This window comes from Vitis riparia, chromosome 3 (assembly GCF_004353265.1).
Source record: "Vitis riparia cultivar Riparia Gloire de Montpellier isolate 1030 chromosome 3, EGFV_Vit.rip_1.0, whole genome shotgun sequence".
Taxonomy (NCBI): Eukaryota; Viridiplantae; Streptophyta; class Magnoliopsida; order Vitales; family Vitaceae; genus Vitis; species Vitis riparia.
Window position 1 is genome coordinate 6,743,937 of NC_048433.1, and position 15,261 is coordinate 6,759,197.

Sequence of the window (15,261 nt, forward strand, 5' to 3'; positions counted from 1 at the left end):
ATGGGGGGGACAGTGGAAGAATTGATACTAGACAAGGGAGGATCCTTTATGCCTGAAGTCCAAGATATTCTGATTAGGGAGAGAAATTTTTAGATAGCAATTGGTACTTTGTTGCCTTTTGGCCTAATTAAAAAGCAAGCACATTTACAACTCATATATATCAGTACACACTATTACTTAATGCTCCAACACAGAGCACATGGCCACCAATGCCATAGTACAAATAGCCCTTTAAACAGTAATGCTATGCTTAATTAACCAAGATATGCCTCCAACAAACCCCTAATAATGCCCACTTTTAGTCTTAAAATTGATCTTCATATGTTGGCAACTGCATTTGTTATGCAGATCCATGAACATCGGATGACATAATTATCAGAAAAATATATTTTTTTTGTGTAATTCATCATTTCTGATATCAATAGACCATAAAAAAATGATAGAAAAACTGATCAGTCGGTATAATTTTCCTAAATTAAAAATCAAAATGCATCCTTTAACCACCCATGCCATGTCAATGCCTTCTAGTTGGATAATTTTAAATTTTCCCTTTTTCCTGCGTCCCTTTTTTAACAATTAGAGAAATTTTCTCCTTTCTGAAGAGACTACTGTCTTGCCTTGTTCTAGTATTTAGGATCAATAGCACAATGTTTATCATATGGGAAAAGGGAAATTTCCTTTTGCCTTTTCCAAAAACAGGGAAGACACAGTAGTTATGCCAACCCCATTTCAAATGTTAACCTGGTCTAATTTTCTTGGCTTCCAATCAGACATTATGCCAAGAAAAGCTGGCAATCAAGGCATCAATTCAGTCCCCTGGTAATTATGCCGTGCAGCAGCCATTGTCACCATCTGAATTCTGATGATGAAGGCATCAACTCAGTCTCCCATCAAGTTGAAAGATGTTCAAATAAGGTTAGGTATGATGGTTTTTGAAGCAAGAAGAGAAGTGGGCACAAGAAAGAGAACATGGAAAATGAAGCTTGAGGACAAAAATGGGGTGAAAAGAGAAAATACTCAAGTTCAGACTAAGGTGATTCAAAGGAGAGACCCCTAGAAAGATTGTCACATATGGGAGAATATTCTAAGCCATGGCATGTTCCATTTTTAAAAGCATCTTGCTAAACTCAGCACAGAACCTAAATTCTTGGGCACCACAAATGTAGATGTGAGTATACTTCAACCCATTAAAAGTGTGGTTCAGAGTAGAGGCTTCAAAGCCCTAGAATTTGGTCTTCTTTTTCACTTTTCAGAAGTGTATATGCACCAGGGAAATGATGATAAGAGCCATAATTACCTCAACAATAGAATAGCAGCTCCCTCATGGCATCTCTCTTTATTCTACTTGTGCCAATGATCATGTGCGCCATTATAATGATTTTATTGGTGACATGATGACAAGATTGTGACATGCAAAAACTTCAATGGCAGATGTCACATACAATATACTTAATCTTTCAGCACAAGGCTCAAACACTAACTTTATTTTCAATGTCTTGTTAGGCATGGATCCTACCAGAAACTTGAACAACTTGGTCAAAAAAATCAACATGATGTATCTCAGAAAGGGGTAGTTGATTGTAGTCTTTTTAAGTATGAAGTTTTTTGAATGATTGGGCAATGGCTCTAAACTTTTTTGAAAAGACTCAAAGAATCACAAGCTTAAGCCTGGTTTGAGATTCCATGTTTTGTTGCTTTAATTAAAAGTTGAAGTTTAACCCAGTATGGAAGAAATTGGTAGACAAACTTGCTCATTGTCTACACCATAGCTAACCTAACCAAAAATTTTGTGAGACTAGTGGAGTAAGTCAGTCAAAGAACAGCCCATTATGATTAAAACCCAAATGAAGGCTCCAAACCCATTTTCTTCATAAATCAAGGCTAGTTGCTTATCACCCAAAAGTCAGCAGCTTAAGTTGCATACCAAACTAAATATTGAGTTCATACAACATTACCTTTTGGGTGAAATTAGGGGTCTGAGAAAATTTGAAAAATGGTCAGACTTAGCCCCAATCCAATCTCATGGGTTTAATATAATTGTTCATATTTTTTATGTAATAAATATAAAAATGAATCCAAATGATTATATTTATCGGGAATACGTAAGAAAAGCACTCTAAATTATTGATTCATTATTGAAGTTGACCTAGAACCAATAAATTATCATCTAATGAATCTTTTCATTTTAGTACTTCATCTAAGAGTTATTTGTGTAGATCAAATGTGTTTCTATCCATTAATATCTTGAATAATTGAAATAAAAGGTTGATAGGGTAATTCTATAGACTTCAATTTAGCTTTAGCTATCATTGATTTGCTTTCAAAGACGGATTACTTTCCAATAATCATATAATAAAGGGTTGATATCGTTAAATAACATGAAATGTATGATGAATACACATTCTGTAAACTTAAATTTTTAAGAATTATAATTCAACATGATATCAAAGTTTGGCTTAAAGAGAACCCTCGTGTTCGATCTGTCTCTTCGCAATTTGTATCCTTGCTTCTTTACATATTTGTAAGTCCACTTATAACTTTAGAGCTTAGTTGTTACTCATTTGGATGAGATTAGAGTGGTTTAAATTCTATGTTAATAATTATTGGTCTGTATGCTATATTATAAGCTTCTAGTATTTTGTTCCAAATTGATAAAAAATAGTTGGTTTTCTTATTTAAACTATTAATATTAATTTAATCAATTATTTTTTATTAACTAAGGAAAATCAAATCAAACACGTCCTCCTTTTAGGTTTGGTCAATTTGATGGTCAATGTATCTAAAACAACTACATCAATTAAGTGATATATTAATGATGTTCAAAATCAAATCTACCAAATCATGTTTTATTTCCAAAATGAAATAAAATAAATAAATAAATAAATAAGCAAAATCATTTTCTAAAAATATAGTCAGAAAATTGAAAAATTTAAGAGTGAAGTATCATTTTGTAATTCAAATGCCCTTGTGAGCGTTGACTTGGGAGAGGCTTTGAAAAGCTAAGATCTTGAGTATCAAACACAATTTTGAGAAGTTCATAGGATTCTCAAAAATCACCTCACAGTTTCCAATGTGATTTTTGAGAGGAATGTTAGAGTTTACAATATGATTTATTCATATTTTTTTGAAAAGAAATAGTTTTCTCGAATATAAAAATTGAGAATTTGAGAGAAGGAAGTTTCTACAAGTTTCGTCTAACTCACAATTTTAACTTTCTATCATCACATCACATGTCACCTTGTAGGTTTGGGTACCACCTAATATTTGTTTACCAAAACTTTTGTTTGATTCGTACCACCTAATTTTTGTTTACTAAACAATGTTTCAATTTGTTTTTTCAATTTTGAGGTAACGAGGAAGAAAAAATTAGGAGGAAAAGTAAAAAAGAAATAAAATTTTTAAATAGATTTAAAATTAATAAATTGTTTTTATTTGATATTTTAAAGTCATTTAAATTATTTTAATTTTTTTTTTTAAAAAAAAGATGAATATTTGATTTTCATTCTTATTTCTCCTTAAACATAAATGAATTTGATAATTCTAATTTTTGTGTTTGGATGCACTTAAAAATGCAAAATTGAAATACTTATTTATTTTTATTTTAATGTTAGGTAACAACATGAATGAGAATGGTAGAAGAAATAAATCGACAAAAGTATCCGTTTAAAATATTTTTTTTTTATTTGAAAAAAAAAACTCTCAAACTACATAGTTAAAACTATTTTTTTTGTTTTCATTTATAAAAAAGAAAACATATTTGAGAGATTTTTTTTTTTTAACTAAATAATAGAAGTTTGTTTGATCGTAGGCAAAAGAAAATAAGAAAAAAAAAGGAAAATATAGAGAAATAAGAAAAAATTAAAATTATTAAGTGAAACGTAATTAATATTTTCAATTCTTTAATAAATAATTTAATTTTTAAAAATAATTTGCAATTCAATTAATTACAAAGTAGATAAAAATTTTCTAAATATTTTATATGTATATAATGAAAAACTTAACTCATTTATACCTTAAAAATATAAACTTTATTTGTTTTTAAATTCATTTAAAATAAAATAGCATTAACAATTATTAATTTTCAATTATTTTTATTTATTTATAATAAAAATAAATCAATTATGCTTTTGTGAGAATATTAATATTCATATCTTATTAAAAAACTATTTATTTTTTAATTTATTTGCAATTAAAAAAAATTATTTATATTTTTAATAAAACTTTAATTTATTTTATTTTATATTATATAGACTGAATTTATAATTTTTTTACAAAATCAAATTTAAAAAAAAATTAAAGTAATTTACCCAAACAAGTTTTTGGTTTTTTATTTTTTGAAAAGTGATTTTAAAAACAACCATATCAAGGGAATCAAAATGCTTTGGAATCATTTTTTATTATATTTTCGTCCCCACTTGAGTTATTCAAACATCGGAATGGATGAGAAATGAAATGATATGTTCATTCTCACTTCTCATTGTAGTGTACCAAACATAGCCTACATGTTGTAATTTACACTCCTTTTGAAAATTCAAGGTTGTTGTAGATGTTATGATAAAGTCCTTAAAAGCACGATATGATGCAACAGTAAATGAATTTTATTAATATTTATATTATGATTTGGGTTTTTCATTCATTGTCATATTTATGCATTATGGTCTTAAAAGCATGACATGATGTAACAGTAAATGAATTTCATTAATATTTATATTATGATTTCGGTTTTCCATTCATTGTCATATTTATGCATTATGTACACTAAGCATTCAAGTCTACATCAATTGTATCATATATGAACCTGGGTACATTAGGAGTTGTGTGAAATATCCAAGTCGTGGATTCTTTATAGGTTGATGAGATGTTAATAGTTGATTCATGGACTTAGACAATTTATCCGGTTATAGTGCATTACCATCTAAATTGAGGAATAACTTGTCTTGATTATCAAGATAAGTTTCTCATAAGGAGTGCACTAGTGTGTATGGTTACACATTGGATAAAACTTATAATGAATCATGACATTAGCTATCAAGTAATCATTGTGGGATCATTTATGCCAAGTCGTCCAGAAATCCTTTATGCTCGTGCCACAGGGCCAAACAAACCCTCACACCAGGGATGAGGACCGACTCCGATATCATTTGTAACAACTCGCACCCAATCATATAAATATTGTTCGTTCTAGGCTCAAAGGGGCTCTCACAGCTTTAAAACGCTTCTACATGATTAAGGGAGGTTCATACTTATAGTATTAGGAACTTTCTCTCCTATCCGATATAGGACATCATGGTCAAATTAACAAATACCCCTCATAAGGCCAAACAAACCCGCACACCGAGGCTAAAGATCGGCTCTGATATCATTTGTAATAATCTGCACCCAACTATGTAGATATTGTCCGTTTTGGACCAAAAAAAGCCCTCACGGCTTTAAAGCGCGTTTATAGGGTTAAGAAGGGTTCATACTTATAGTGTCATAAACTCTCTCCCCTATCCCTTGTGGTACATCAGTGCCAAACTAACAAATACCTTTCATGGGGCCGAACAAACCCCTACATCAAGGTCAGGAATCGACTCTGATACCAGTAAGTCATTACAAATGGTATCAAAGTCAATCATCGTCCCTAGTGTGGGGGTTTGTTTGGCTTTGTGAGATGTGTTTGTTTGTTTGACCCTATAATCTTGTGAGACACAATAAGGACATTGTATCTGTATGAGGGGTGTTTGTGATATCTCACATCAGATATGGGAGAAAGTTCATGGTACTATATAAGTATGAGCTCTTCTTAACCCTGTAAATGTGTTTTAAAGTCATGAAGACCCATTTAAACCCAAAACGAACAATATCTATGCGGTTGGGAATGAGTTGTTATAGAGTCAAACCACAATAATTCTCATTACCTAAACTTACAAGAGTATCACCTTTTATAATTGGACTTTTTTGAAAAACAATTTAAAAATTCATAATATACATATTTAAAAACAATTTAGAAATAATGGTTCTAGTTGAGACATGTTTTCAAAAATAGTTTTTTTATGATGTTTCACAAAACAAAGGGATGTTTGGGAATTTAAAATATTTTTAACATTTTTTTTCTATTTTTTTAATATGTTCTTAAAATAACATTTATATGCATTTTTTTTAATCATTCTTCAAAATTGTATAATTATTTTTTTAAAACAACCCTAAAAAAAATAAATGAAAACAATTTAAAATAATTAAATGATGTTCTCAAAAAACACTTTGTTTTCTGTTTTTAATAACATAAAGCTATTTTTTGTTTTCTAACAAATACAAATATTTTTCTCTTTTTTTTTATTCTAGAAAACAGAAAATTGTTTTTAAAAATATTTGCCTAACATGACCAATATTTCTTTGTTTTATAATCTCTATCATTAATATGATTTCTATATAATATAATTTAAGGACAAATTTATTCAATTATGATATAATTTGTACTATGAAATAAATGAAAAATAATTTTATTGTCTATCAACTTCCCAAGTCTACAATTGAAATAATTAGTTAAAAAGAATAAAATACTTCCTATATTTATGAATTTATCCCCTCCCATGTTTTTTGTTTAAAAAGTAATTAATTTTTGACATAAATACCCTTAATTATTTCAAGTATTTACAATATGTTTTAAATGAAAATGTTATTTTTACAAGAAAACAAAAAGGACATTTTTGTCAAAATGAGCCCAAAAAAAAATAAAGGGTTAGATTTCCGAAATTGGTTTCCAATGACCCTTTTAATCAAATAACCTATCAAAAACATTTTTATTTTCTTTTATATTTGTTTTAAAAATTAATTTGAGGAATAATGGAGCATGACCCTTTTGGTGGATCCGGACTGAACTTCTTGCTAGTTCGGCCCATCATTTGCTGAGCCCATATCCTATGGGCCAGCCACACTGCCAGAAATCCGCACCAAACCATCTACATTCTAGAATCTTTTGCGTTGAATTTTAAAAGTCAACCAGTGGCTTGCAAACCTCAGCCGAACTACTTGGACCTGCAGACCTTGAACAGAACGATGGACCAAACATGGGCCTAGAATTCTTCAACCCAGTTTGGTCTATGGACAAGAAAAAACCCCTAATATTCTATCTTCTTATAATTTAAAATAATATTTTCATGAATTCGACATGTTTATAATGTTTTTAAAACCTTAAAATATCTTCATGGTCAATATAGAAGAATCTTATCCTATATCTCCCAAATTCCAGATATTTTATGTCCTATTTTTGACCCTAACTTTTTCAATAATTTCTCATGCAGTTTATATTTGAAGAGATGTCAAAGTCCGTGCATGTTATAAAATTTATTACGTCTCTTACGAATTCGATCGATTTTGAGTAGAAAATGAAGTGAATGGATGTGATCGATTTACATGTGATAAAAATCAAACCGACTAGATTTGAAATGAAAAATCAAACTAAACCAAGCCTTTTAAGGTCTGTTTGGTTCGATTTGTATGGATCGATTCCAACCTAATTGTCATTTTTTGTTCTTAGCTCAATTTTAGATTTTTTTTTTCTTTAAACCCAAAACCCGTTAATTTGAGTTTATATTAGACTTTAAGTCTAATTTGTTTTTAAAATTAATTTAAATCAACTTGTATTTGATATTAAAAATATATTAAAAGGATTAAGAATTAATTTGACTATAATATGAAACAATGAATTACTTTAATAATATATATATATATATATATATATATATATATATATTATATATATATATATATATATCAATATAGTCAATTTTGATTGGTAATGTCGGTTTTATTCAATTTATATCAGTTAGGAGATAAGAAAATCTAATACCGAACCAACCTTTTTTATTATGAAAAATTGAATCAATATAATTGGTTTTGACTGGTTTGTATTGATTTATCAAAAAAAAAATATTTTGCTCACATCCCTATTTTTATTTATTTATTTATTTCTAAAATTAAATTTTTAGACTGCCCCGTAGAATGTGGATACAAGCAAATTAAATACTCATATTTTAATTAATTATAGGTGGAATTAGGGTTAAAGAAAAAGCTAATACCTGTAGATGACAAAGCATGCTCCACTGGAGATAAGCATTCATATATAAAGTCTTCAAGACCGCGTTTGGATACCTTGCCATTAATAACACGGCACGCATGCACCAGCACAGCAAGTCTACGAAAATTATTTATTTCTCTTTTAAGTTGTCAAATTCACATACATCTTCATGAACTTAACGAAATGCCTATATTAAATTTGGGCTCAAGTAATTTTCTAGTATGTGCTTTATAAATTTTATTCTGGCTTTATGAAATGGGATTTTCTTTTCTTTTCTTTTCTTTTCCACCAAACAGGTTAGCTGTGGACCTGTGGTGCTTGTGGAGGTGAGAGATGAGAAGTGTTCATGAGGTGAGCTGGCTGGTATCAGAGGCCACCCATGCACCCCAAATTGAAAACAAAAAATAAAAAGAGAAAAATAAAGAAATTTAAAAAAATTGAAAAGCAAAAAGTTTCAAAAGTGGAAAGCATGGGAATGAAGTAGTCACGGCTTCCTCTGTGTCCTCACTGCTGTTTCCCTGCTGTTCACCCAATTTTATTTATTTTCTTTTTATTTTTCCCATATTTTTCTTGTTTGGCTTGTATGAAAGGTAAGGAAAACTGACCTCAAACTGAGAAAATTCCTTAAATTGCAAATATTCAATTTGAAAGTGAATCAATGAATTAAATTAATGAGAGAGTCCACAAATAATGAACAAATCTCTGTGCAGATACAATTCATTAAACCAAATTAAAAAAAAAAAATGACATGAAGCTCAGGGATTCACTTCATGTAATATGCTGATCACTCATGTGAAGAATTCATATCGCCGGCCGGAAACAATAACCGTGGCTTCTTCGCCGGCAGTGGGCTCTCCACCTCTTGCTCAACCCCAGTTTGACTTTTCCGCCCTCCGTCAACGCGAAACCTCGGCCAGAAATCCGGCAAGGCCGGCAAGTTCAGGTCAAAGTCCCGGTGGCTGTGACTAGAAACAGCGCCTTCTGAAGATGTGACGCCGCTGCTGCCGCCATCGTAGTGACAACGCTTGTGGCCGCCCAAGGCCTGCCCGGTGGGGAACGTGCGGTGGCAGATGGTGCACTCGTGGGTCTTCCCGCTAGGATTCAACGCGGAACTCCCCGCCGTAGTGGTGGTGTTGGCAGAGGTGGACGCGTCGTCGGTGGAGGACTTCCGGTGGCTGGCCTTGTGGCCTCCAAGAGCTTGGTACGAAGAGAAGGCCTTGTTGCAGACGTTACACTTGTAAGAGAGATTCAACGGGGGAGGAGGAGGCACTGCCCGCAGCGGCATCGGTGACTCTTCCCGGGTGGTGGCGCCCCCACGGGCCAACATGATGAGACACAGAGCCAAGTACTCTTCCTCAGTAGAGGGGTTCTCAAAACGGGGTCGTCTCGATCGCTTCCTCTTCGTCCATGGCTCAAGAGAGTGCAACTCCGCCTCCTCAAATTTGAAAGTAGGAGACATCGTCGTTGGAGAATTCAGCGCTTCCAAAGCCATCACTGACTGTAAGAGAGAAAGAGAAAGAGACAGAGAAGTTTCAGAGAGAGAGAAAAAAAGAGTTTGCGATGAGATTGTAGAGAGAGAAGTGGAGTGAAGAATGAAATGAAAGGAGATGAGGCGGGGAATAAATAAGAGGGGTTGAAGCGGTAAGGGATGACGTGGCAGTGGAGGCGGTGGGTGGTGGTCGTGGCAAGGCGGTCAATAAGGGATGAGTGGAGTGGTGGAAGGGGCTGTGGAGGTGTGACTGAGCTTCCTGCAATGACTTTTTCCAAGTCAAAATCACCACACACATTCAAGCTCCAGTCAGCTTCCTCTTTTAACCCTTTTGACCCACTTCCTTTCGGCGCGTGTGCCCCACCCTCCGCCTTCCCCGCTCACAAACGTCCCCAACAAAAATACAAGAAGATAACGATACAAGCTTGTGAGATTATTACTATATATCGCATATAATAGTAATAAATTGTATTGGCTGAGACACGACATGGCCAGATATTTCCTGAATCTTTCGGAATATGGCATCACTATAAATGGACACACTGCAAAATTAAGAATAACAATAAAAACCATGGCTAATTTTTCTCCCTTCTTTTTTTTCTATTTTTCTTAATTTAAAATATTTTTTTTAATCAATTCCATATTTCATTACATGTAATATAAATTAAATTAAATTAATTGACTAGACCACTCTCACACGCAAGATTTTTATGATTATTAAAACCATACCAACAATCTAAATTCATGCCAAACATTAATAATTCTTTAAAAGGATGCTTGCCAAAACATTAAATTTTTTTTGGAGTGCTTCAATTTTCATATTTTTATGTCACGTTTTTTAGTACACACTAATAGTGATTGGACATTAAAATAGTACTATAATATATTAAATGCAAAAATATTTTGGCACCGTGATAGTAATGAGTGGAGGAAATTAATCATGGAAATATAGGATTTTAGCATTTAGTTCAAGTTAACAAGTATAAATAAATTCGAAGATTGTAACTTTGTGATTTAATTAGTCTGTGTCATTCAAGGTTCAAGTAAAATCCATTTTGTATAGTGTATGTGATAATGATTTTAAAAAATGTTTATAATCTTTTTAATATTTGAAAAATAAAAATTTTTAAATCATAAATACTTTTTTAAAATCACCATTAAACACATTCTAAGAGTGTTTCTATTCAAAATATTTTTAATAGAAATGTTAAAAAAAATAATTTATAAAGTGTTTCTTTAAATTTCAACATTATAAGTGATTTTTAAATTTTTTTTAAAAAACTTGCTAAATACTTAGAATACGTTTCGCAATAATTATGAGAAATGTTTGTAATATTTCTAATACTTAGAAAATAAAAATTTTCAAGTATTAAAAATTGTATAAGCACTTCCTAAAATTACTAGCGAAAAAGTATTAAAAATATTAAAAATACGTCTTAAAATTATTAGCAAATGAGCTTTTAATGTTTTTTTCAAAAATGCTTTTTAGGTTAAAAGCATTTTATAAAATCACTATTAAATGGATTCTAAAATTTTTCTGCATTATCATAAGAATAAAAAAATTTAATATTTATTTTATTTTTGGCTCACAAGAATCATTAAGAAAAGAAAAAAAAATATTAAAAAAATATTTTTTATGTTTTATTTATTATAAAAAAATAAAATATATATAATTAAAAATAATTATAAATTTATTTAATCTTGAATACAAAAGATGAAAGATTGATAAATCAAATATAATTGAAATTAATTATAAATTTATTTATTTTAGAATTATTTAATATTTATGTAAAAAAATAAATTTAAATTTTAGAAATATTTTATTTCAAATATGAATACTAGATAAAAAAATAGAAAAAAAAAAGTAAAATGAAAATAATTTTAATAAAAAATTAAATGATTTTAGTTTATAAAAATAAACATTTAAAAAATTATATATATATTTTCCTTAATATTTTTTATTAAATTTTGGATAACCAAACATGGTCATCTCTGATTTCAAATATTTAGGAAGTTTTATTACAATGAAGAAATCTGACAAGACCACGCACTTCACGCGCCTAGAAAGTGGCCTTGGAGGGTAAAACAGAAAATTCCCCTTTTATCCTTACAATTTAGACTGTCTAAGTTTGGCAGTTCGTCGTTGGTTGGCTCACCTAAGCTTTTCTGAGAAGCAGCCCAGGTGACCACGTGTGCAAAAGCGGTGTCGTTTCTAGAACTTCAAAGAAGATGATTCACCAATCCCGAAATTACCGACATACCCCATTGAATCTAGTTTGGGCCAAGGGCACTCCCGTCAATGAAACTCCCCTAGTAGAGCTCAGTAGGACAGTGGAGAAACAGCGAGACAGCAACTCCACCGACGCCCAACCGTCACGAATACGGCATACGTGACGTCGACACGTGGCTGCGTTTTCTTGAGTCCGTCTTTGAGTAGTAGGTTGTTATACAACTGTACAAGTAACTAAAGCGAGGAAAATAACAGTTGTCGATCTCAATTTTTAGACGTGTACAGTGAAACTTAGAAATAAATAAAATCAAAATATAAGAATATAAATAAATGATTTGATTATTCAAAAAATAACTTTAATATTTTGAAATTTAAAAATATATAATTTCCTTTTAATATTTTATTTTTAAACATTTTGTTTAAAAAATCTAAAAAATTACTCAAAGGGTAACTTTATTTCAAAATAATTATAATTAATATATTCATATTTGACATTAGTATCAAATGATACTTTTTCGATATTTATCGAAAATGTAACATAAATTAGATAGTATTATATATATAATTTTTTTTTTATCATATAGTCTCATTTATTTGTATTCTTATATTTTAATTTTATCCATATTTCAACCGTCTAAATTTTTTGTTTGATAGGTACTATTTCGGTATTTATAGAACATAAATTCCAAAATATTAAATGATAAGATCTATGTTATTGAACGATAATACAAATAAATGAAATCAAAATACAAAATTATAAATAAGTGAAATTAGGATATAGATAATAACACTTGAAAATATATATATATAACATCGTCGAATTAAAAATGTTTTTTTTTTATAAGTATCGTTATAGTATCTATAAAATAGAAAAACCCGACATCGAATACGTGCAGTGAGAATTATATTATGGAATAATAATATAAATAGTATGAGGGTATAAATCAGTGAGATTAAGATACAATCATTCGATTTTGAAAGTGTGTATGTGATTAAGACAATCTAATTATTGATGTATTAGACCATGTTACTAATCATATTTTTTCTATATCTAAAACAAATGATGAATCGACGTGGTGGATTTGTGTGGAAGCGACGAGTGTGGGATGAGTGGAGGAGATGGTAAGGGTTGAGTGTTGGTGTGGTGAAGCTAATGGTGTGAAGGGGGAGGCATGTAAGTCAAAAGTAAGCTTGGGTTGGGTTTTGAACACCACAGATTTTAACCAATCATTGACTTCATTGCATTCATCATACATGTTCAACTCACGTGTACCCAATTACGACGTCTTGTAAGAATCCCCCACATCCATCGTCCCTGGTTGTGCTTCTCCGTGTCTTACGTATTCAGTGAGATGAGATGATAATTTTTCAACAATATAATTATTATTTTTATATATTTAAATCATATTATAAAATTAATATTAGATATCGAAAAATCATGATGTAAAAGTCACATAAAGAATAAGACATCCCGAAGAAAAGTATTTTTGGATCAATTGAGAAACACTACTAAAAATTTGATTTGTAAAGGTGGAAATAAAAATAAATCTAGAAGGTTAAATTGTTAGTTCTTCAATATGATATGTTGATTCTAATTCCATACTTTTGAGTTGGGGAGATCAATTCGAATTGAGACAATCTTTTCGGATTGGCTCCACCTTAGAACCTTGTCTCCCAAGGTAATTGTTATTATATCATATTTGCTGACTAACCCACAAAGGTCGTGTGAACCAGATGTTGTACCCACCGTCCTATGATGTACCATTCCCTTAAGTCTTGATTGAGAAAATTATCCGTAGGATTAGTAGGGTGAGTAGATGGTCCAAGTTATCTCCATTTTTAATTTTATTTAAATTTCAATAATATCAATTTATTTCATTGAATTCAACAAGTAGAAGATAATTGATCCAGAAAAAAACACATCATATATAACTATGGTTTTAGAAACGGGACCAGACCGGTTGATCACGGTTTCAATCCGGTCCGGCCAATTGGCCAGGAATAGGTTGAATCGGAATCGGATCGATTGAACCAACGATTTGATCAGTGAATCGAACGAATTGGACGGATCAATTAAATTTATTTATTTATTTTATAGTATCAAAACGACGTTGTTTTGATGTTTCTGACATTAAAACAATGCCATTTTGGAGGATATAAAATCACTTTTCAAACCCTCCATCTTGCAGTCTGAACCGCATAAGTTGCCGCCCCCCAATGCTTCGCGACACCCACGCCGGGATAGCTCCCATCAGCGGCTTAGAAGCCTTGCAAAACCTTCCCTCCACCGACCGTTACAACGCCGCATCTTCCCCCTACACTGTTGCAAGCACCCACTGCTACTATAAAGCCCCCACCCCTCCCCCTGTAAAGCCCCCACCTGACCCACTCCGGTCAGTAGCTACAAAGGTTTGATATTTTGATATTTATTTTTTATGTTTAATATTCCATTTTTAATTTATTTATTACACATTTTAATTTTTTAATTTTAGATAAATTTACCCATAGATTCATCCTAAGTAAGATGTAACCCCTACCTTCATTTCGACTCAGATGTCAAGTTTCATTGGTGCATGGTTTTGAGTTGGGGAGATCAATCCGAATTGGGACAATCTGAATTAGGGAGGTCAATTCGAATTGGGACAATCTTTTCAGATTCGCTCCACCTTAGAACCTTGTTTCCCAAGGTAATTGATATTATATCATATTTGCTAACTAACCCATAAAGGTCATGTGAACTTGATGTCGTACCCACCGTCCTATGATGTACCATTTCCCCAAGTCTTGATTTTATCCATAGGATTAGTAGGGTGAGTAGGTGGTCCAAGTTATCTTCGTTTTTAATTTCATTTATATTTCGATAATATCAATTTATTTCATTGAATTCAACAAGTAGAAGATAATCGATCCATACAAAAACACATCAAATATAACATAGGAAAAATATTTACAAAATTTCCCATAAAATCTATAGATATAAAAAAAAAATTATGATTAGAACCTTAAATAAATATATTGAATTTGATTTGAATGTTTCTATTTCTTGAGATCTTATATCGGTCAGAATGTACATAATCTTTTATATATTTGATGGAACGCCTCATATTCCTTAGTAGATATCTCAATTTTTAGCTAAGAATAGTAGATCAAACCATTTTTTTCGTTGAAGGACTCTTTTAAATTTGCTCTTAAAAAAATTAAGAAACGAAAAATTAAGATTATCATGATGACTATATTCTTATGTCTCTAATACAATTCAATAAAATTATTTATGTATACCCAAAACCTAGAAAAACTTTTAGAAAATAATTCTCAGTTTAAACATACAAAAATTAAATCAAAATTAGCCAAATGGAAGGCAATATTTGAACATACCAAGGGATGTTTGAACGTCATTTGAGATCGTTTAGCCATCTGTAATGATATTTGAATGCTCTTCTACATGTGTCAATGTTCCTCTCTAATTTTGCACAATAAATTTCA

General features: G+C 30.9%; 1 protein-coding gene across 1 annotated transcript; it reads right to left on the bottom strand.

Annotated features, from left to right (window-relative positions):
* Positions 1 to 8,697: 8,697 nt before the first annotated feature.
* On the bottom strand, positions 8,698 to 9,654 carry LOC117909955 (zinc finger protein ZAT10-like). Its single transcript, XM_034824004.1, has one exon. It carries the CDS (start codon positions 9,549 to 9,551, stop codon positions 8,844 to 8,846), a length of 708 nt encoding a protein of 235 aa, XP_034679895.1. The 5' UTR covers positions 9,552 to 9,654; the 3' UTR covers positions 8,698 to 8,843.
* Positions 9,655 to 15,261: the final 5,607 nt, after the last annotated feature.